Source organism: Terrapene carolina, unplaced genomic scaffold (assembly GCF_002925995.2).
Source record: "Terrapene carolina triunguis isolate 2854851 unplaced genomic scaffold, T_m_triunguis-2.0 Scaffold58, whole genome shotgun sequence".
NCBI classification, from domain to species: Eukaryota; Metazoa; Chordata; order Testudines; family Emydidae; genus Terrapene; species Terrapene triunguis.
In genome coordinates this window covers 83,070,892-83,094,299 of record NW_020664409.1, presented here as the reverse complement: position 1 = coordinate 83,094,299, position 23,408 = coordinate 83,070,892, and the positions used below count along the sequence as shown (strand labels likewise).

Here is a 23,408-nt window from a genome sequence, read left to right as displayed (position 1 = left end):
AAGGTGGACTGCCCCACTTATTAAACTTATGTGAATCCGTCAAAAGCAGTTATATGCAATAGGGACCTGACAGCCATACGTGATTGAAGTCATGCATCTAGCCAGTTTGTAAGATGATCCCTCTGTACTGAGCCATCAGCCATCCTTAGCATAGGGGCGCACTCATACACACATTCCTGTCAAGTCATCTTGTGAAAGGCAGCCTGCTTCCAGCTTGGCTTGAATGTGCAACCTTAATAAAACTCTCTGAGGTCTGAGAGAAAATAGCAGTTCTGCAGCAGATAGTGTAGGGAAAGAGACTGGGATATGCATATGCAGCTAACTAAGGGAGGCTACATGCTGGACTGTAACAGAGAGGAAACAATAAATCTTAGCTACTATGCAATAAATATTTCTAATTTTAACTAAGGAAGCTATCATTATAGTGAAATAAAAACCATTTTAGCCAAAGCTGATATTTAAATACTCTTCTCCAATTCTCTTTCCAAAGATTTTTTTTTCTATAAAATAAAGAGCAAATTAAAAGACAGAGGAGGTAAAAGTTTCTATAAGAGCAGAAAAGGAAAGTAGTAATAACATGACAATTTTTCTTTCTTTTGCTTTCCTGGCTGCTCTTCTGGCTCACATAGGGTGCAGTAACCAGCGCCGGGGTCCAGAAACCACTGGTAGAAGATACAACCGGATTCAGCATGGGCAGTGCACCTATACTTTCATTCTTCCAGAACAAGACGGGAACTGTCGTGAAAGCACGACAGACCAATACAACACAAATGCTCTTCAGAGAGATGCTCCTCACGTGGAACAGGATTTCTCTTCCCAGAAACTGCAACATCTGGAACATGTGATGGAAAATTACACACAGTGGCTGCAAAAAGTAAGCGTTTCCCTTTCAAATTCTCATTGAACTGATTATTTATTTATCGTGCTTCCCTGTTCACAGTTTGCATGTGTTTCTCTGAGAACTGAAATAATGTGGATTTGTCTATTTCCATGTTATACTTGGTGAGAAATGTTGCAGCTAGAACTCACCCTTTCTTCTTTGGGCTTGCTTTTGGGAGCAAAACTTTCTTCACATTGCTGAAATATGCATCTTTTTAAAAGCATGATCCCAGGGGACCATGAATGTTTTGAGAGCCACAGTGTATAATAATCCTTCAGAGACTTCTAATGATGGCACACTTTTCATTAAGTATTCTTATAACATCTATTTATAGGTCTGGGCTTCAGATCAGATGTCATGAAGGATACCTGGTACCCATAGCAAATGTGTGCACTTTTAAAGAAATACCAACATGACTGCCTAAATGCAATTAATAATTTGAAGGCAATGTAATGAGAATATTATTATTCTCCCCAAAATAGATTCAGTTGTACTACCACAGTTAGCTAATTAGTAAAAAGCAACAATATAATATTTAAAAAAAATCACAGTATGACTTTTTAAAATGTATAGATTACATTGGGCATGAAACAGCATGTTTTATTGATATGTCTATATAAAATAGAACTGAAGGAATATCAGGAGCTTTTTTGAGTAATACAAAAATAAATTCTCTTTAGTAATTTGTGCTAAAAGTGTAAACTTTCAAATGAACTTTTTTGTATTTAAAATATAATTTGGGGCTTTGTTCCTGCAAAGCCTTATGCAGGTGAATAACTTTACTCCTGTGAGTAATCCCATTGACTTCAATAGGACTACTCATGTGAATAAAGTTACATATGGAAGTCTTTGCAGGATCAAGCCCACAGCTTGGTAATGAGAATTGGTAGTGAGTTATGATCCTGCACAACTGATAATTTCTATCAGAAACATATATTTTTCTCTGTATTGGTGGACACACAAATATTACTGCTGTCCCTAAGACCTGCTTAGTGTTACTTTGCCAAGACTCTGAAAACCACTTAAACAATAGGTGAAATGTTTAATCAGCTAAGATTGCACTAACAAAATTTTCTGCATCTTTTGTATTCCATGAGTTACATGTTTCAGTTGTAATAAGAGTTCACATTTAGAACAAATACCGGATATACAATAAAAATGCATATTAATGTAATTGTTGACAGCTGTATCATTTACAATTCACATCCCTGTCAGCCACTGCAAAAAAGTTGTAATGCCTTTTGTTTACAGTTCTGTAGTTAGTGTGCTTATTTTCTTATCAATTGAACTGTAGTTACTATATGTTTGGTGCTAACGATATGAGGATGATTATGTGCAGTAAACACGTGTGTAAAAGAAAATGTACATAATAAGATAAGCCCATTTATGTATCTTTCACCTTTTATTTCAGTCTTTCTTTCTTTAAACTGTACATGGAGTGCTTTAGAAAGATTAGAACTGGAGGCTTGTCTCTTTCTAGAGTGTAAGATTTTTCATTCAGTTATCACTCTACCTTTCAAAGCAAACGCTATGGAAAGGAGAAATGTTTGTGTTTCCGCACTCATGATTTTACTTGAGCAACTGCCTGCTGAATCATGCTTATGAGATTGTTACTTATTCTGCATTTGTCCACTAGGGACTGAACTAAGATCACAGTTTCACTTGTGAATTGAACACGAAGAAAAATGAGTCTCTAGAGTTTTAAAGTCTGAATTAGAGCTGGTATTCACATTTTAGGGGGGGTGGATTAACAGGTAGATAGTCAGTGTAAATGTTACATTTGAGGTCTGTGCACTTTGTCAATGATCAGAACTTGGGCTGCAGGGGAAACCTTCCCCACGGTTTACATGAAACTGGCGTGCAGCAGTGAGCACTTATCTGCATGTGTCAGTTTTCCACTAGAATGGAAGAACCTGTTTCTCAGTGTGAAGGCAAATGAATCTGACCTGACTACATTATTACAACTCTGAATATTGAATTTGCCTTGTTACTGCTGTCATTGCAGGGCATTTCAGCAATAACTCATCTCCCTTTCAAAACAAGGAACATATGAAAAAAACCTTAGCTCTATCTCCCCTAATGATTTTCTCCTGAATTTGTAATGTAAGATGTAGTTAATATACTGTGTCCAATGTTTTCTAATGCACCTGCCATGAACATGGTAAATGAGCAATATTAGTAGTTATATGGCTATGACCCAAATCATGCAATTATAATCATTAGAAAATATATGTAGAACTGAGCATTTATATCTTGACTTATGTAAAAGAAATATGTCCATTACTCTACAAAGTAATATATAACATTCATTAAACTGTGTATAGGCAATGTTTGCCAGAACACTATATTTGTAATAGAATATATACAAAACACTAATTTGGTCATTTTGGAAGACAAATTGCTAGCAATGTTAGTATAAAAAGAATTCATTATACATTGTTTAATTAGTAAGTGGATGCTTTTAGTTTATCTAATCAAGGATAAATGTATTTTGATCTTTTTTTTTTTTAAATTAGCAGATTTCTGAAAACAAAATAAATCTTAGAAAAACTTTCTTGCAACGAACTGCCAGTTCAAATCTAGCTGAAAATGCCCTTGCCTGGAGAGCTAACTACAGGCAATTAAGTTTCAGCATTGTCCAATGGAATTTACATATGTATTGTTAGTGTTACTGTGATTTCATTGGCAATCCAAGGATGCAGCAAAATGCTCTCCATAGAAATTACCAAGAAAATAGCTTGGTAAATGTTTTCAGAGGTTTTCCTAGAACTGTTTATTTTAATACTGGATAACTTCCCCCACTGTTTAAGCTTGGGTTTCATTTCTGCAATCTGTTTATTTTAATAGTTGAAAACAGACAGCACATCTCTTTTTTTTTCTTACAGTAACTGGCTGGCACGCTTGGTATTGAACTGTTCAGTACTTAATGATGGTATTTAAATATTCTCAAAGGAGTCACATGAAATTTTAGCTTGATAATCTACTCAGGAATTATTTTTCATAGTCAACTAGTGTGAATTAATGGTATTGATGGGATATGAATACATTCAGAATGGCTGCAGATTTACATGTATGGAATCCATTTAGCAGTCACTATACATAATAGTGGTAATAGTTTTGAGTGGGTGAAGCTTGGCACCATAAACAGTCTATACATCTTCTTTGTTCTCGCACTTATTTAAACAGTTGAACTATTTTATAGTATGTTGAAATTGAATATTTGATCATTATACATTATAATATTCTAATGCTAAATTATAGCCTTGGATTTAAAGGTCAATCAAAATCTTTCTAACCTGCCAAGACCCAAATTAATGATTTTGTCTTTCTCTTGCAACTGTTGATTAACCCTACTAACACCTAAAGCAGATGCAGGGAACTTCTTCTTTCATTTCTCCCATTTATTAGTGCTGTCATCAGCTTTAGTGGAGGCAATAGAGAATGCTGAATTTGGGCCCTGGCAAGTAAATAGCAGAAGAAATAATCTGCAACTATATTATCTTAGTATGTATTTATTTAAAATCTACTCTATTTATTTAAAGACTATCCTTACTGTATGTCTGGCAAGTTATTTGTACAAGGAAATTACTATCCTCGCAGTTCATCATAACATTTTCCAACAGCTTCTGAGCAACGTGCTCAGATTTTAAATGCCTTTCCTACAGTATGAAAAGAGACTGGCTTTTAGGTGTGGCCTTATAGGACAAGTAGAGGAGACTGACTTTTGAGAAGGTGGCCTTATTTGCAATTTACATGTGGCCAGATTACCTTTAAAGGGCTTAGCTAAGGTTGCCACCTGTCCTGTTTTCCCAGGTAGCTTTTTTGTGGCAGCTGTCCTGAGAAATCTGTCCTGGTTTTTTGTACCTCAGAGGTGGCAACCATAAATGCAGCATGCTCTTGTCTGTCCCCATGCCCATATACCATAGCCATCAAGGTTCACTTTCCATCATGGAAAGATGGAGTTATGGCTACATATGCTCTCTGCCTCTCTCTGCTCTCTTTGGGGCATTAGGCACTGTCAGTAATGTGTTAGTAACCCTGCACTTCCCTTAATGCATCAGCTGGAATTCCGTTTGGCCCACCTATGGCGTACTCAAAAGTGGAGGAGGCTGTTTATACATTGACCCTGCAGTGCAGCCATTCAAGGGCCAATCAACATCTAACACTAGGAGCACAATGTCTTAAAAGCTGGTGTAATTGACTGAGAAAATGTGTACTACAGTGCAATGGCTAGCTTAAGTATAAGGATAGAAATGCGAGTCATGGCTACTGTTGTGACTTACCTATGAATCCCATTTTCCCAGGTGTCCATAAAGATTCCTGAGAGCCCTGGGGTTTGCCTTAGCTGAAGTCTTGGGCAAGTAAACAATGTGGTTCTTTCATTTTGCATTTTAAATGCTGTACAAGTATACCTGCATATGCTTCAGGCATTTGATGCAATCAAAAGATATTCCTCTTAAATGAGATTTCTATGTTTTGGGAAGACATTTACTGATGAGATTTTTCAGCACCCTTCTGGTGTTTGTTTGTTTAATGTGGAACTTTAAAAAGGTAACCCGTTTATGTGCAAAAAGTAAGGTCGCATCCTGCAAAAACGTACATTTTACTCATGTGAGTAGTGGGTTCTGCTTCAGTTACTCATGTTACCTAAATGTTTACAGGATCATCCCTTAAAAGTTCTCAATGTGCATCATCCCTAGTGAAGTGACTCAACTACTAATTTTCACAGGAACAGAGCAGGCCCTTCATGGATAGATTCTGTAACCCTCAGTCACACTGAGTATTGTGTTAATAGGCCCATAGTGTGAAATCCTGAGCCAATTGAAGTCAATAGCAAAATTCCCATTGACTTCAGTGAAGTCAGGATTTCATCTTTAGTGAGGTTCTATTCAGTGGAAGTAGGGATTTAGGAATCTGGCCCTTAAACAGCAACAACAACTATCTGGAAACAAATCTGTTCTATTTGTGTCCAAAAATAAAACTGGCTTTTTTACCCTTAAAAAAAAATATTTTTCTTGCATTCATATGCCTGCATTTTGTTAAGAGCTTTATACATTCAAATTCCTGTAACCCCTAGAGATGCATGGAGGTACCCACAAGAAAGACATGGGACCTCAAACATGGAAACATCTGAGAACTGCTAAGTATTGGGGAGTTATATATTTAGCAATATTTAAAAAAAAAACAGAATAGTAGAGTTCAAGCCAGTCTCACATTTTTTTTTGCCACATTTTCTAGCAAATGACTTTTTAAAATAGTTCCCAGGCTTTGATAGAAAGCTATGTCACACTGTGCAATGTAACCCAAATTTATGTATTTTCATTAATAACAGCAGTAGTTAGGAACTGTGGTAATAAGAAAGCATTAAAAGTATCGGTCATCCTTAAAAATATCCCACCAACTTTCCCTCTGGTAGATTTCGCCTGCTTTAGAGCACTGGTATATTTTAAAAATCATATAGAGATATAACATAAGACCACATGATATTTCAGATGCTCTGAGCACTCACAGTTGCCATTGACTTCAGGCCATTGAGTTTAGGAAGTTTAGGCCATTGACTTCACCTATTAGCAGTATTACTTATTATAAAGACATGTCTAGTGTTTACTGAAAATGATCATTTGAGATTAGGAATTTTTTGGAGGGGAAAATAATTAAAATTATGTTCACTGCAAACAAATAAGAATTAAAATCTGTGGCTGATTCCGTAACACTGAATCAGATTATCAATGTTCTACAGATAAGCCTTGATTAAATGGCCTCTGGTTTAACCAAAGATGTGTCCCTGCTGGCTCTGCAGGCAGGGGTGCTGCAACAATTTCTATATTGGGGGTGCTAAGAGCCAATGATCCAAACTGTAAACCCTGTATATGATGGAAACCACTTCAAGATAGAGGGTGTGGCAGCATCCCCAGCACCCCCAGTTCCAGGAGCAATCTTCAGCCCTCTGGAGATCTAACCCCAGGAGAGCTGTTGCCTGCTCCTTCCTGTACAGCATATATGTGTTATGGGTGGGGAACAGGAACATAGTTTAGCCTTGCAAAGTTTAGGAGCTCCACAGGTCTGGAACTGCCAAGTTCTCCAACCCGCTACCCTGAAAGTTTTGAATGTACTTTGAAATCTTCAGATAATTGGGATTCACCTATATACTTTCTCAAAGGGTAAATCCTGAAGCACATTTAGATCAGCTTGTTATTAGCCACGAAATATACAATCTAGTATGGCTCAATGTATTTTTCTGTGCTTGCAATATCATGCAACCAAAGTAAGATGCAAGTAAATAAAAACTGATAGAAACTTTTTAAAATAACATCACAGTCTTTAGCAATGTCATGAACCTGATCCTCAGGAGCAACAGCTTAATCTGAAATAAGCATTTTGGATTGAAAGCCTTCCCAGTGGGATGAGGTTTTCCCTCTTGTTCAAGGGGTTAAGAGTTGATCAGTAAAAGGAAATTGAAATAGTATCACATTTCTTAGAAGGTTTTTCTTATGAAACATCTTGTATTTTAAAACAAGGTTTTTCTTCTGTAACCTCATGTACATATTTTAGGAAGTATTACGAAACATCAGGGTGGCTTATATACATGGGTGACGTGTTCATTAGAAATAAAATGCCATAGACAAATGTACGTTTACACTGCTGTACCATTTTTCATTATTGTTATTGCATAAGGATCAAACTTTGCTAAGATAATGTTAGTCTTTTCAAAACAACTCATATTTTAAAAAAGGAAACAAAGAGGGCTACTACACAAAATTTATATTGTGAAATATATAATTGAGCCATTAACCAAGTCTCTTCTGCACACTTCAGTCCCCTTAAAGGTAGCAATATCCTGTATAATCTGGGTAGATATTTAATTCTAACTGTATGTATGAGAAATTGCTCTTAACATGTGTTGCAGTGTCAAATCTCATGTCAACATTTTATTTGTATTCATTATTTATATGACAGTACTGTCTAGAGACCCCAATCAGAGGCCTGTCTATATGAGAAAGTTGCACTGGTTTAACTAACGGTGTGATTTTTAAATTGATTTTAAAAAGTTAAACTGGTACAAAAGGCTGTGTAGAAACTTATTCTGGTTTAAACCATATGTTCTTCTGGTTTATTTTAAGTCAATTAGGAATCACTTTAAATCAAACCAAAATAAGCCACTCCTAAATTGAAATTAGAGTATCTACCCAGGGGGATGCACTGGTTTAACTAATCTAGTTTAGAAACTGATTTAAGTTGAACTGGTGCAATTTTCTTGTGCATACAAGACCCAAGATTGTGGTCAGTGGGGAAAGGTGCACAAGCAGCATTATTGCACATTTATTTAAATATATTTTGCTTCCTGAAAACTGTTGGGCTATAAGAAGTTTACAAATAGAGCTAGGATAATATTTTTAACTGAAACCTTTTTCATCAAAAAATGCAGATTCAGCAACACTGAAACATTTTGCTAATTTTTTTTACATTAAAAAAACAATTTGGGGGGGGATTTAAAATGACTTTTTGTTTAAAAAATTCCTTTCCTTTCATTTTTAAACATTAAAAAACATTTTAAAATGCTTGATATCAAACTTTGTGAAATTTCCACCGAACAGAAAAATTCATTGTTCACCCTGCTCTACAAATGAAAAGTAGTGAGGAGTACTAATATTCAAAGCTTTGGAGGTACATAATTGAAACACATTGCTTGAGGGCTTGTGACAAGGTGAAAGGGTAAAAAATGCAAGACACTCCACTGAGAAAAGGAGGCAGTGTTAGAAAACTCTGTGGAGCTGCGTGAGTGGGAGATGAGTGTTTTGGTGAGTCACTTTGAAGGCCTGTAACAATTTCACCCTTTCATAACAATTTCATACCCATCTCCCTTTCTTTTAAGGGCCAAAAATAAACCAAACTTCCAAATCTGACCATACTTGAACTTGGAAAAAGTTCTGACGTAGATCCAAACTCTGTGACTAACCCCTGTTTAAATAACAGGCTGACGCAAAACTCTGGAAGAGCATTCCCTCCCCTCCCCCCACACACACACACCTGAGCTTTGGGGGGGAAATCTGCTTCTAAACTTTGTGGCTTAGCTCCAGCTCTACTTTTTATGCAGGCTTGACTGCTATGAATCGCTTGTCATCTTGGCATTGGTTCTTTGGCTCAAAAATGTAACAGAAGAGTTGTTAGTAAGATGAGACCTTTGCATTTAGAATATGCATTAATCCTATCTGTTCTAGTTCTCTTTCGATACTGCCTATAAATTAAAAGCATGCCTTTCATATAGCCCTTTTCATATTACAAATGGGTGCAGATACTCTAAATCTTTATGGAAAAAATACTGAAACCTTGTGCTCTCCATTCCTGGGTGTGCAGTTGTCCATATAAACCTGTAGACATGCCCCAAATGAACTAGATGTTGTGTACAACTTTTGCGATTTGCATCTCCTTTATAGAATGGACCTCAAGATAATGCAAATGTGTACGTGTTTCCTAAGGATACTCGGCATAAAATACCTTTAAATATTTTTCAGTATTTGTTTTTTAATTGTTGGAATCAGATTTTATCATTTGTCAGATTTTTTGACTGTCTTGTTTACAAATAAAGACCCAGGCATACCTTCTGCAGGCCAAACTCATGGAGGGGAATGAAAATTCTTGAGTTTCAACTCACAGAATTGCCATCTGATCAGACATTCCATCAAAAAGTCTTGGTTAAAAATTTCTTACTGTGGACTGAAGAGGGGACATGGCCTCAGGAGGACATTGTAGAACAAGGATAAGCCCTATGGGCCAGATCTGTAAGGGTATTGGTGCCTAAATCAATGGGAGTCAGGTGCCTAAATATCTTTAAAAATCTGTCCCTGTGTGCTCCCCAGGTCATAACAGCAAATCTGTGGCACTATGGAAGTGCAGTGGAAGGTGTATGAGGAGAAAAACTGACCAGGATATTTTGGTCCTTCCTGATAGCACATTTTCTTTAAGATTTTAACACTGGCAGCCAGATGGGAGCCAGTTTAGCTGAGTGCTAAACAATTTTGAAAATTTGGCCCAGCAACAACTCTTCTATGTGCTGTGTGTTGTTATGGGACCCCACTGCCAAATCCTCAACAAGACCAGTGCTTAATTTGTAATGAAAGAGGTGCCAGGGTTCAAGCAACTAGGTGCTTGGCTCAAGCAATTGTTTTATTTTCATCACTGATGCAGCAAGCCCAGAGGTGCCGGGGCTATGAACTGCCAAGTCTAGAGGCGCCGGGGATCAGCCCTGGTAAGCCCTGGCACAAATTAAGCCCTGATCAAGGGTTTCCTGTGTGAAAGGGTTTTTTCTTGTAAGATATTACCAGCATTATGGTAGGAGATGTATTGTCACAGGGCCTGAGGGGGATAACATTGTAGGATGGCCATTCTCCTAACAGAGTCTCTTCCTGCCCACATCATAGTCCTGAACCTGCAGAGGGAACTTCCATGATGTTGTATCAACCATGCAAGGTACTAACAAGCTTCAACAGGACTTTATTTTTACAGTGGAAACCTCTTTACCTAGCTGCAGCTGCACTGTCACTCAGCCTCCTCAACTCCTCCCCCCTCCTTCCTGTTTCCTGTCCTTTCAGACTCCCAACAGCCAGTGCTCCCAGTTCTAATAATCACAAGCAGCATCTAAACACCACATATGAGCATCAGGAGGACAGTGCTGATGCCAATTCAAAGCCTCTCCCCACCCATTTGGGGCATAACGGCCAATTTCAATCAATCCTTACAAGATTTAGGGCCCAGAGTCTGCAAAGTGGAACTGGATTGAGGGCCCATGGTCTTCAAAGTGGAACTAGCGTTTGCCCATAATGGGTAAATGTATTTGATTATTTTGAGATGTACTTTAAGTCTTGACCTTTAGGATATTCCAAATCCATGGAACAAATTTTAACAACCTAAAATGTCATAGGAATAACTTTGTGCAATCTACAAAGCAGCTTTTTAATTTGCCCTTCAGGTAGGTGGCGAAGGGATGAGGGGTACCTGTTTCCCCTTTGGTTCATGTTATTTATGAATGCTCTAAAATTGTCAGCCAACATGTAGAAAAGTTATCTTCTTTCCTGAGATACCATGTCAGCATTAAATACTGCCTTACCCAAAGTAGTATTAGGGAGCAGTTGTCTGTGGATATCAGTTCACTCTTCCCAATGTAGAAATGGAACCTCTTGAACAAGGGCATTGATTACATTCCAATATAGTGAAAGGCTTTCATTTAATAGGAGACTATCCTTTTTCTAAGTGGAGATATAAAATGGAGAAAAATCAAAGTAATTGCTGTTAAATTGTGATTCTATAGTATTAAAAAGTTTATCTGTCCTTGAATGGATTTTCCTGTGATTGGAGGAAACTTCAGGTTAAGTTAAATCACTTATATCTTCTATTTAAATATTGATATTTAGTTTCCTATGTGGATAGCTCTGGGTAGCTATAGCAACAAACTTTTCGCTTATAAATTAACTGTCATGCAAAGGTCTTTTGCAGAGGAAAAAAGGGTGCCTTACAAATCAGTTAGTTGTTTTAAATTCTCTCATCAGCGCAGTACTTGGGTAACAGTGAAAGGAGATGAGTTAAATTAATAGATATACCACGCCAAAGTTTTCCAGCAATGTATCATTTGCTTTTGGCCAAAAGTTTTAAACTTAGCAGCCCAAACGTAGGCTCTTTATAAGCAAGAATTTCAAAAGTGAATAGTGGTTCTGAGTGCGTCAATTTCTGGGTGCCCAATTTGAGACATTTTAAAGGGGTCTGATTTCTGAGAGAGTGGGTGCTATTCTTTGTGAAAATGAGACCCTCTACAGTGTCTCAGTTCAAGCATGCAAAATCACTAACGGCTGTTAAAAAACATGGCTTTATTTCAACACCTAAATAAAAGTGCCTGATTTTCTAAAGAGTTAGGCAGCTATCAAAGCCCACAGAAGTCAATGGGAGCTGCAGTTGCCTTTGAAAAAAATCAAGCTACTTTTACCTTTGTGTTGGTCCCTATGAGTGGACTTAGAAAATGTTGTCTTTTTGTAAAGAATTTTTCTACCATTATTTATTAAGGGCTGAGTCCATTTATGAGGGGGATAGTCAAATACTGCACGCTGCTGTGTCAATTCAATGGGAAATTCCTGTGGCCTTCTGGGCCACACAAGCCTCAGCTGGCCAACCTATTCAAGGGCAACCCCCAGCACACAGTGCCTTCAGCAGGAAGTTGAAGAGCTACTTGGCAGGGAAGAGAGCTCAAACAAATGACTTCATCCTCTCTATTTTAAAGCCATTCCTCTCTGTTCCTTTTGCAGGAATTGTAACTCCCACAGGATTTTCTGCAGCCCTAGGATCATCATTCTCTGTGTGGCTTCCCAGTGTGGAGGGGAATGGGAAAGAGCCCTCTACTGTTCTCACATCACTGGTCTGCTGCTAAAGAGGCTTCCCAGTGGCCAATCTTCTTCATCACTCTGGCTGTCAGCTCTACAGCTATCAGCCAGGGAGATCTTAATTCAGGTTGTAGCCCTTCAGATTTATTCTCTGAATGACACATACAGACAGCCTGCCGGGGGGTGGGGGGGACATTTCCCATATTGGGAATTTTGGCAGACTTGCTGAACATATGTAATAAGTTCCCTGATGTCATTCCAATGACTCCAGTAGAGGACAGTAATAAGGGACTGTGTAACACCATTTCAACCATCACATGGCTGCTACTAATTACCTAGAGAGATGTGTGAAATGTTCACAGTGTCACTTGATACATTTTCATGGCTTGAGGATTTTCTTGCATTTCATTACAAATGCAAAAATTATCCTGTAATTTGTCCAGTTTGTAACTTGTACCAATCTGTCCGGTCTTGCAAACAATAACAAAAGTTAGACACAGATGACACAACAATATTCCCTTGGTCTAATTAAGTCACCCAAGTTGCCACCTAGAGATATTCATGCCATGCTCTCTGGGAAAATAAATCAAAAGAGTCAGCCTTCCCAATTTGGTACTTCCTAATTCCACCAGCTATGAAAGATAGTATATTCCAAAACTTGGACACAATGAAGGATGTACTTGACATCAACGCCACTGTCTCAAATGATCTGGGGTTTGCCTGGAACACGAGGACAAGCAATATCTAACCATCCATACCACTGGAGCACATGATGAATGACCTGCCTTCTTTAGGATCCTTCCAGGTCTTATTATTTTTTACCATATTGAGGTAGCACCTAAAGACCTCAACCAACTATTGCCCCAGTGTGCTAGACACTATACAAACATATAATAAATCATAGTCTCTGCCCCAAAGAGCTTGCAGTCTAAAGGACAAAATGTAATAGGCAGATGAAGCACACAGGGTGGCCAGAGCTGGTTTGTGGAGATTCATAGATGCCAAGGCCAGAAGGGACTCATCTAGTCTGACCTCCTGTATTACACAGGCCACAGAACTCCCCCAAAATAATTCCTAGAGCTGTATATCTTTTAGAACAACATCCAGTCTTGATTTAAAAATTGACAGTGATGGAGAATCCAACATGACCATTGGTAAGTTGTTCCAATGGACAACAAGTAGATATAATAGGATGTACAGAATTCTGAGCTAGTCAGAGGTAGCTCCCCACCTGCCTAGCCTTTATCAGAATGTACATTATTTCAGTATGGCACAGGTGAGCTTGATGAATGACTTGAATGAGAATAAAGTGGTGGCTTTATGGATTTTGACTGGGAGCTTTTCCCACTCGTAAAGGGCAGCATGGAGAAATTGCGCAAAGGTTTGTCAGAGGTGTGGAGAATCAGGTAGTGTAGGCTGGCATCAGTGGCAGAGAGAAATGCTCTAGTAGCTACAAATCTGAGCAGGACTATAGTCCATTTAAAAAGAAAATCAGGAAATTTGGGGAATTTTTTTCTCAAAGATATAACCATTTTAAATAAAAATAGACCAGTTTTTCAGCAGAAAGATCATGTTTCCAGGTGAAAATATTTGGGGGGCAAAGTAATATTTGCAGTGAAAATATACAGATATGTATTTGTATGTTTTCAATGAGAACAGTGGCCATTTTTCCAATTTTCTGAAAAAGCCAGAGATTCAGAGGTGCAAAATCCCTCAGAATGAAATGAAATTCACATTTAATAATATAAAAAAAGTTCACTGTTTTTGTACAGCTCAAGTGTTCCCCTTGTCAGGATAAAGAACACCATTTGTGATAGCACATAGTTTGCGGACTGTTAATATGTTTATTTCTGCTAACCAAGCATGTCACTGCCCCATGTGATATTGCTTCCCTATCCACTTCCTGTTAAATTAATGGTATTTAGAAGAGTAAAAATTCAATTCTTTTTTTTTACAAGCAGATAATTCTAAAAAAGCAGATAATTTACAAGAAGATAATTTATCAATGACCTTCCAGAGTTTGCAGAGACTAAGAAGGCCAGCAGCTGTATATAGAGGTTCAATGCTCAAGGGTGCCTGGTGCCTCCTATTGAGTGGTGGATGCTTAGCACTTCGCAGGAGGCAGCTTGCAGGCTTGGTCTATGTATAACAGATTGCTCACAGTACTTGTATGTGATAACAATTGTGCCTCACTATAACAAGACTGCAAATTGTTCAGTATCATCAGCTATGAGAAACATTTCAGTGTTGCAGAGTTTTTATTAGGGTTGAACTGAGAGGAAATGGCTCTCATTCTCTAATGAACTGCACAGCTAGTTTACACTCCTGGAGGGTTCCACAAGTATCTGGTGTTTAGATCCCGTGACATCAATGTGTTTAGAGGGTCGTTCCCAACCCAAGTTCTGCAGTACATGGTGACATACTCCCAACAGAATAAAGCCCAAGTATTTCAATGAGTCAAAATCCATGGAATTTCAGTTTCTTACATAATCCACATCGGAGATAACTTGACCCTAAATATCTATACTCCTAATGCGTTCCAACCATGTTGGTACATACTGTTCTTACCGCTTTGCCTCTAAGAACAGTTTTCAAGGCGGTTTGTTTTCTACACATCCAGTGGATACTTTTTAAAACACATCCACATGTGCCAAGATAAAAAGAGCTGCAAAATTTAACACTGAGAGAAATGAAGGAATTGTTGTGAAATACAAACCTTTACAGATAGCTTTATTGCATTCATTTTAGTATTAACCAGACACCCCAGAAAAGCAGCAGCTCTTACCTTTATAAACTTTTTGGAGACTTTAAGCATTTTTGCCCTTTCACTGCAACCCTCCCTCCCCTAAATTAAAAAAAAAACTGTATTGTGATATCTAGAATGAGAAAGCATGTTCCTAGATTCAGTATTGCAAATAAACACTTTGCACTCCCACGCATCTTGGAAACATTTAGTAGCTTAGCCCTCTGACCCTCTGGGGTATTTCACAAAAACAGAATTGAGAAAGACTGAAAAGTCTTTGTCACTGTGATACAAATATAACAACATGACATGCATGTTTTAGAAATTATGTGAAGTATGGTACATTTTTTTGTAGTTTTCAAAGGGCACTTTACCATTGTCATTCACTATATTGCTGCCAAAAATCATGCTGAAGCTATGAAATTTATGAACAAAAATCTCTTGTCCTGAGTCACTAAAGTTTTCTTTGTTCTTTATCTCTGACCAGTAAGTTAACATACCGAGATATTACAAATATGTTTTAGAACAAATATCCTATTTTAATTCTTGCTAAGCTCCAAACTGGATTTCCTCAGTCTTAGATATGGCAGTGTGGTTTTGAATGTTGCCATGTTTTCACTCCCACTATAAAGTAATTCTGAAAGGGTACAAGAAAGTTGCAGTGAGACTATTTTTAGAATATTACATGCATTGCAGTACAAGCTTTCTATTTTACAGACCACTTTCCACATAAATCAGAATCATTTTTATGCATGCATAACAGAAAGGTTGTTGCTTTTGGATTTTTTCTAAAACTTTTAATAGATTTGGTACTTTATAAGGTGTTCCTCCTAGAAAAGCTTCTGAGAACCGTAATAAAAAAGTACAACTAGGAAAAAGAAAAAAAAGAATTTCCTTTAGCAATATGGCCCCAAACCAAATCTTAGAGCCAATCTAAAAATCATTAACTCGTCATCCTTAAATAACCCCCTGACAAACTCACAAACTGAAAAGGAAATAAAAATGTCTTAAGTCTCATGAAGAAGGATGACACTGGCAAACCCTGGTGTATTTAAGGCCTGATCCTGCTCAGAATGAATCTGCGGAAAAACTCCTGTTGACTTCAGCAGGGTCTGAACCATAGAGAAGGAAGCATTCCAAAATTGCAGACCTGTAATGAAGATGATCCTGCCTGCACTGCTTTCTAGAACATATCCTGGGATGGCAAGTAGCTCCAATCCTACTTTTTTTCAAGTGCTGTCCCTTTAAACCCAGACCCTTTAATATCCCTGTCTCCTACAGTAAAGGAATGTCTTGTTATTGGAACTCAGTGCTGTTCAAATTAATCTACAGGACAGGAAATCCACTGGTAGTAAGGAGGAATTTTAAAGGGCCAAGACTGAATGTGGCAAGATGCTAGTTCAACAGTTATGGATTCTGAAGTCCATCCACAGAACAGTGCTGCCTGGACACCACCAGCGTACGTGTTCCCACAGTCTTCTCTACAGCTGCACCCGTGTGTTTTAACATTACCCTACTGGGGCCACCTGTCTACTGAAAACTAGATTGTATCTGAAACGTACACCATTGTAAATTAGAAGTAACTTCACTGACTTCAGTGGAGTGACCACGGTGTTGAACTGGTGAAGCTGAAAGGAGAATCAAGCCCTATCTGTTAAATGCAGAAGTACACAGATAATAATGCAGCTTTTTCTCGCCTTAGGAAACAAAGGCTTGTGCATACCGTGATATCTTGTATGTTCTGTGAACATCAGTCTATTTAGAGGTTCAATTCAGATAACCATCCAAAACGTGCATACTTATCCTAACCCTCCTTGGTCTTGAAAATGGGCTGCATTTTCGTATGAAAACAATCTTTCTTTAGAGATTTTCAGTATTTCCTCATTTTAGTCACATCAGAAATACCATAAAAGCAACTTTGCTTGTGATCTTTTTCAGTATTTCTGTTTCCTAACCCAGAAAACCCAGGAGAAGCTGAGGTGCATACTGTAATCCTGTTCCAGATATGACCCATACTGCTAGCCGTCCACCAGATTGCAGTTAAGGCTCCCTTTCTGATAGATTCCCAAACACTTCAGACCTCTGGAACCTGAATGGAGCCCAGCCAATAGCGAAGGCAAAAGGGCTGCACATTCAAAATGGTGTCTGTAGCTTGGCAAAAGTACATACCAGGGAGTTCATAATCTCATTCAGAATTACAGACAGATCGCCCAAATCATCACATATGCACATAAACAAAATAAACCAGAACCTTTTCAACCTGAAAAACCTCTTGGATACCATTTATTTTGAGATTTTAGAGAAGATTTATGTTGGTTCTGATTGTACCTGGGCTTGTTTGACCTCTCATGCTAAAGCTGGTCAGAAAAACGTTTGTTTTTTCCTTCTAGAATATTCTAAAACATTTGTTATCATTGACATTTTCCCCAGAAAATGCTGACTGAATATTTTCAGCACAAATTTTCAGCAGCATGGGAAACGTAGTCTTGCCAGGGAGCCTGACACATAGAGAATGGAGACATAAGATATTCAAATTGCAGTTCCCAATAAGAAATTTTAGGGTTTTCAACTAAAACTTTACAGTTGTCAGGTGTTTGTTTTTTTGAGAAAGAGTCAAAAGTAGACATCCTTCATGGAAATTTTCATTTTGTTGAAAACCCAATTTTTCATAAACAAAAAAAATGTTTTAACAGAAAAAATTTGACCAGCCCTATTTCATGCCCATGTGGATGAATTGACAACAACAGACTTGGACTTCAGTGAACTCTGACTCTCTAGTACCAATGTGTAGTACTAGGCCAATAACTGAGATTTTAAAGAGGGATGCACTGCATTGCTCTGTACTTGGGCTCACTTTCCTGCCTTTTAGCTGGGAGTGTTTGCCTCTGTGTAGCTCTTTTTAGAAAGAAATATGCATATGGAATGTTGTTGATATTGAAAAGATTATGCAAACTATCCCTATTGAACTAAAGGCATCCAGTTCAGAGAGAACTATTTGTAACTTTTCATCCACTGCCCTGGTTTTTGTTTTAATTAAGAAAAATATGCTTTAGCTGACTTATTTAGCTCATGTTAAAGGGAGAAATGCCCCAGACTGCGTAAGAAAAACCTCTCCTAACTGTGTGGAGAAATAAACAAGTAGATGAATGATGAGTGTGCGGTAATATGTCACAGCTCTGTTCAGTGCTGTTCTGAAAATGCATACTTGGACTTGTTAGAGAAAGTCTGAAAATGAAGGGCCATATTCTGAATGAAATTACATCGGTATAAATCTGGAAAACTCATTAATTTGAGTAGAGATTCTCTGTGTTTACACCAGTATAATTCAGATTGGAACAGATGCAGTGTGGAAACTCCAGGATGAGAAGCAATGAATATCATCTTTCTGGCATCTTCTTCTTATGAACATGTCCCTTTTAATGCTTCATTCCAATCACAAAGCCATGCACGTTTTGCCTCTCTGTTTCCCCACTGCAAAAATGTTGACAAAAGAACCTCATGTGAGTGAGGCTTTCAAGCCAGATACAATCACAAAGATGAAAAGAATCACTTGTGCAGAATGATTCTCCCAACTAACTGTCCCTTTTAGCACTCAGATGCTTATTCTTGTTTTTCATCTTGTGTACCCTTGCTCTCAGGAAAGGGACTGCAGACACTTCCCAATAGCTTCTGAGATTCTCTAATGGACATAATGGCTTTTTGCAAAGTGACTGCTTGGCAAAAGCGGCATCTGCCAAACAAAGTCTATCCATTAATACCTTCCTTTAGCAAAATGTTTGCCCAATCAAGATAATAATCCCTTAAAATAATCTGGTCCCTTGAAGCAAGTAACTAAGTATTTTCCTATTTACTTGATTTTCACACCATGCAAGGTCAGAGTTAAACCATGTACACACGACAATTCAGAACAATTAAATAATGTACATTAAATACAACATGTGGAAGGCATGAACACATCTTCTGCTAATCCTGGTGATTTGAAATCACAATAACAACTTTAAGGATTTTACCCTAGTACAAAGTATATACAGTTATAGCCACATTTTGAAGTTAAATATGATAGGGAAAAGATTAGATTGATTGTGTCTCAGATTAAAAATAACAATTTACTCATATTTTCTAATTTAATTAAAATACAAGAGGTGAAATATTCCTCCCAATGAAGTCAATGGCAAAACTCCCAATGACTTCCAGGGGGTTAGAATTTCATCTTAGGGTTTGCCAATTTAATTCCAGGCTTTTAAAAAGAAATAATGCTCATGCCCCACTCTCAGTGCATGTGCATTATGCAATTCTTGTTAGTTTTAATGGAAGTTCTGAACTCACAATGAAATTGTATCCTTATTGTCCTATATTCAGTTTATGATTTTTATAATAGCCACAGTATTTTACACTTATATAGAGCATTTTGCCATCTAGGATCTCCACACACTTTACAAACATGAATGAATTAAGTTTCACATTCCCCCTGTCAAGTAAGTATTTTATTACTCCCCATTTTCCAGCCAGAAAAACTGCGGCATACAGAGGTTAGCTGACTTGTCCAAGTCCACACACAATCCATATTGCAGCCAGGAATAAAATTTAGATCATTGGAGTCCACTTTTGGGATCTTAACTGTAAAGTGCATTTTCTGTCCCTTTTAGCATTTAAAATCTTTGCCTACGCTGAAAATATCTTATTGTATAACAACTCATTGCTTACTATCACTGTGTAGTACATTCAGAATCCATCAGGATTAATCCTTAAGCTTTTAAAATGGAAGGCAAAACTTGGAACTTGTTGACAATACTTTGTTAATATGCTGTATAATTTATTATAAGCAATGAAATTATTCTCAACTGTGGTTAAATGTGGTGACAGATAAAATATAAAGTATTTGCAACCTCACACAAATCACACTTACAACTTCTCCAAATGATTCATAAAATTAAGAGACTCACTGTAATTTAACCAAAAAGATGTATAGTGTAGCTCTATTTTTTTAATCAACTCTGGGAAAATTACACAGTTCAGCTGCATTTTTAAAACAACTTATAATTTTTCTTTTTAATTTGTACTGGTTTTGGTTTGGGACTATTTAAAGAAGATCCCATCAGGTCAAAAAGTGTGAAATCTGTGCGGTGAAAAAAAACTATAGAGCATGATTTTCAGAGATTTTTCTGTGACTTCAACTGAAATGCTGGGTGTTTTGCACTTCTGAAAATCAGGAACATAGGCTTCAATTTTCATATGTTGCTAGTGATTTTTGCATGTCCTACCTTAAATGGCTTAAAGGAGGCTGGCCGTCAGAAGGTAGGTGCGAGCAGTTTCTGAAAATAAGGCCCTTAAAAGACTCTCAGGTTGGGTACCCAAAAATAAAGGCATTCAAAATCATAAGTCCATTTTGAAACCTTAGACCATCTTTCAAATCTTGCAACTGTGTGGCTTTACTTACACCTGTTAGTTTTATTGCTTGGGTCTCAATTTTTAAAAAATGTATACATGTGTCTGAAAAACTGTTTTAAAAATTAATGCTGGACATACTTGTCAGGATCTATACCCCCTCTACTGCACAGTGAAGAGTGGGGCAGTAAACATAGCCTAATCATGGAGACTGGGCCAGGACATTTTCACAGAGCACAATGGTGGCTACCCCAAAGCCTCCACAAGACTGAATTCACACACTGTCTTTTGCCTGCTTCCCATCCTTGGTGAGGGGATTAAAGCAAGCATTGGGCAGGGACTGTAAACTTTGCACAGTTTGTGGATCTACGGACAAATCTCTCTGGTCATAGAGTCCAGCATCAGGAGATACTCCCTGGTCCTCCACTTCTCAAATTGGAGAAAGTCCAGAGAAGAGCAACAAAAATTATTAAGGGTCTAGAAAACATAACCTGTGAGGAAAGATTGAAAAAAATGGGTTTTATTTAGTCGGGAGAAGAGAAGACTGATCTGGGGCAAAATCAGTACTTGGTCCTGCTAGTGAAGGCAGGGGGCTGGACTCAATGGCCTTTCAGGGTCCCTTCCAGTTCTATGAGATAGATAGACAGGGTCAAGGAGGGCACATGCTGCAGAGAAGCTGCCCTCCATTACATGCTCTCTGCCTCAGTTACTCCTACTTCTGCTGTTCTCCACCCATGAGCTGGAGAGGAGAGGTGAGCTCATGGGGATTTTCCACAAAAAATGAAACATAACCAAAATGGATTATTTGGACCAAATGCATCCTGGTGCAATTCTTATAAAGTCTACAGAGTTACACCGGGGTGAATCTGGTACATAATGTTTTAAAAAGACAAAAATCTTTTATGGGACTTAACTCCAGGCACGTTGTGGCCCAAATTCCTCAACATTATTCTACTAAACACTATTGCCTGATTAATAAAAACAAAAATTAACTTTTTTCCAGGAAAGAAAAAGAAAAACTATACTAATGTGGAAATTTAATCTATTTTTGTTTCATTTGTAAGGGTATCTGAGGAGGGCAGAAATTCCCCCAAAGTCCCCATTAAATGCATCATATTTAGTGAGTTTTTAGATAGTTAAGGGGAAACTATGTATTTCTGTAAACAGTTACTGTGTACATCTTTCTAAATTAAACATGTTTATTATATCGTGCTCAGTTTCAGCAGATTCTTCAAATGTGTCCATGTGTATTCTATTATAGCAAATACATAAGTGTTTTCACGCGGACAATGTCTCTAACAAACTACAGCTCAATTTACAATATTTTGACAGTGACTTCTGGTTTGGGGGGAAAAAGGAGTTTACTTCACTAGACCAACACATTGTCGCATGCCATGAAAGCAAATGAACCATGTAAAAGCAAATTACCTCAACTTCAGAACACGATGCTAAAACTGTATTGAGCTTCAGCAGACCATTGGAAAAGACATGGCCCAACTGATATGTAGAAAATATGTCAAACTGATCCTAATAAAGAGAAAGATAAGCAAGTTCCAAATAGCAATGTTTTTCTCAAAGAAATGTTAAAAACTTTTCAGCCATCAGTAAAAAAATAAGTCTTTTTCTTCAATGTCTCAAGGTTTTCTGTAGAGAGAGTCCTGAATCTGTCCCTATTATTCAATAACTGTGTTCATTTTGCTTGCTCAATGGAATGCTAACTCCAGTGTCATTGTGAATAATTTCACAGCGAGAGCTGAAGTATGCTTTTGTCTTGGTTTAAATTGTCACTAAAATCAGTGTTTTGTTTTGTTTTCTTTCCACAGTTTAGTATTTGCAATGACTCTGCTCCATGTTACCCATGAATCAGTGTGTCCAATTTAACATTCTGTGATTTGGCAGGATTCTCATGCCTTGAGATCAGTCTCAGAGTTATTACTGGGATGAGGATTCCATTGTACACAGGAAAGTCCCTCACACTTAGGAAAGACCTTCTGAATTTTTAATGGTTTTATTAGCACAGTTAGCAATATCACAAACATTACAAACCAGCAAAGTAGACTGATATAATACAAATGTCCCCCACCCTCCTTTAGGTGGACCTAAAACTGGTGAGACGGGTGATCGATTTGTCCTATCTTTGTCATGACAGGAAAATCCCTTTGGCTTAGGCTAGCCCTTTTATAGGCTTATATGGCTGCCCCACTATCCATGTCTAAACTTCCTCACCCTAACAATATTGGCGTGTTCTCCTGTCATAATTTATTATGTCATTTACCTGAAGCTCATTGGCATATATGTCAATTGGTTATAATAGCATTTTTTCAGTTGAACATCTGCTGATGTTCTTATCTTAAAAGATACAAAACTAGCATCAACTGATATTTTGGGGTTATCTATCAGCAGTTTAACCATACTTGTTTGTTACAACATTCTGTCTTGTGACATCTTGTGATGTGGGCCACTCTTGGTTAGTTGCTTATGCTCCTTTTAGGCCTTATGCTTCAATTAGTTTGGTTAAGTTATTGTCCTACAAGCTTTAAGACCTGTAGGCTTTTTGTCTGACTGCTTTAACTCACATCTGCATCCAGGGGTGAAAGTAAAGCCGAAGATGTACTGGTACGGGGGCCGGCTCCAGCCCCCAGAAGGGGTGGGGCCTCGGGCAGAATGGGCGGGGCTGGGGGGGGTCAGTGTCCCCCAGCCAGCCCTTTCATGCTGCCTGGTCCGCGTCGCCGTGAGCTCCAGCGGCAGCAGCGGCCAGAGCCCCGGGCCCTTTTAAATCGCTGGCCCTGGGGCAGCTGCTTCTTTTGCCCCCACCCCCATTGGCAGTCCTGCCGGGTCCATACTGGGAGGGTCGCCGATGGGAGGGTGCAAAAGGGGCAGCGACATTAAAGTCAGCTGGGTACGGGCTGGTACTGGTGGCCACTTTTTACCAGTACACCGTACCACCTTACTTTCACCCCTGCCTGATCCTACCTAGCAAATACTTATACTTATGGCTGCATTCAGCAGCACCCAGGGGACTGAAAATGGCCAT

The 23,408-nt window shown here is 38.1% G+C and overlaps 1 protein-coding gene across 2 annotated transcripts in view; it reads left to right on the top strand.

Annotated features, from left to right (window-relative positions):
- Positions 1–284: 284 nt before the first annotated feature.
- Positions 285–23,408, top strand: part of ANGPT1 (angiopoietin 1) — a 201,326-nt gene continuing 178,202 nt past the window's right edge. For both annotated transcript variants that reach the window (XM_024194494.2, XM_024194495.1), the window contains exon 1: positions 285–874. In XM_024194494.2, coding sequence (XP_024050262.1) covers positions 578–874 — 297 coding nt within the window. In that variant the 5' untranslated portion in view covers positions 285–577. The remainder of the gene's footprint in view (positions 875–23,408) is intronic.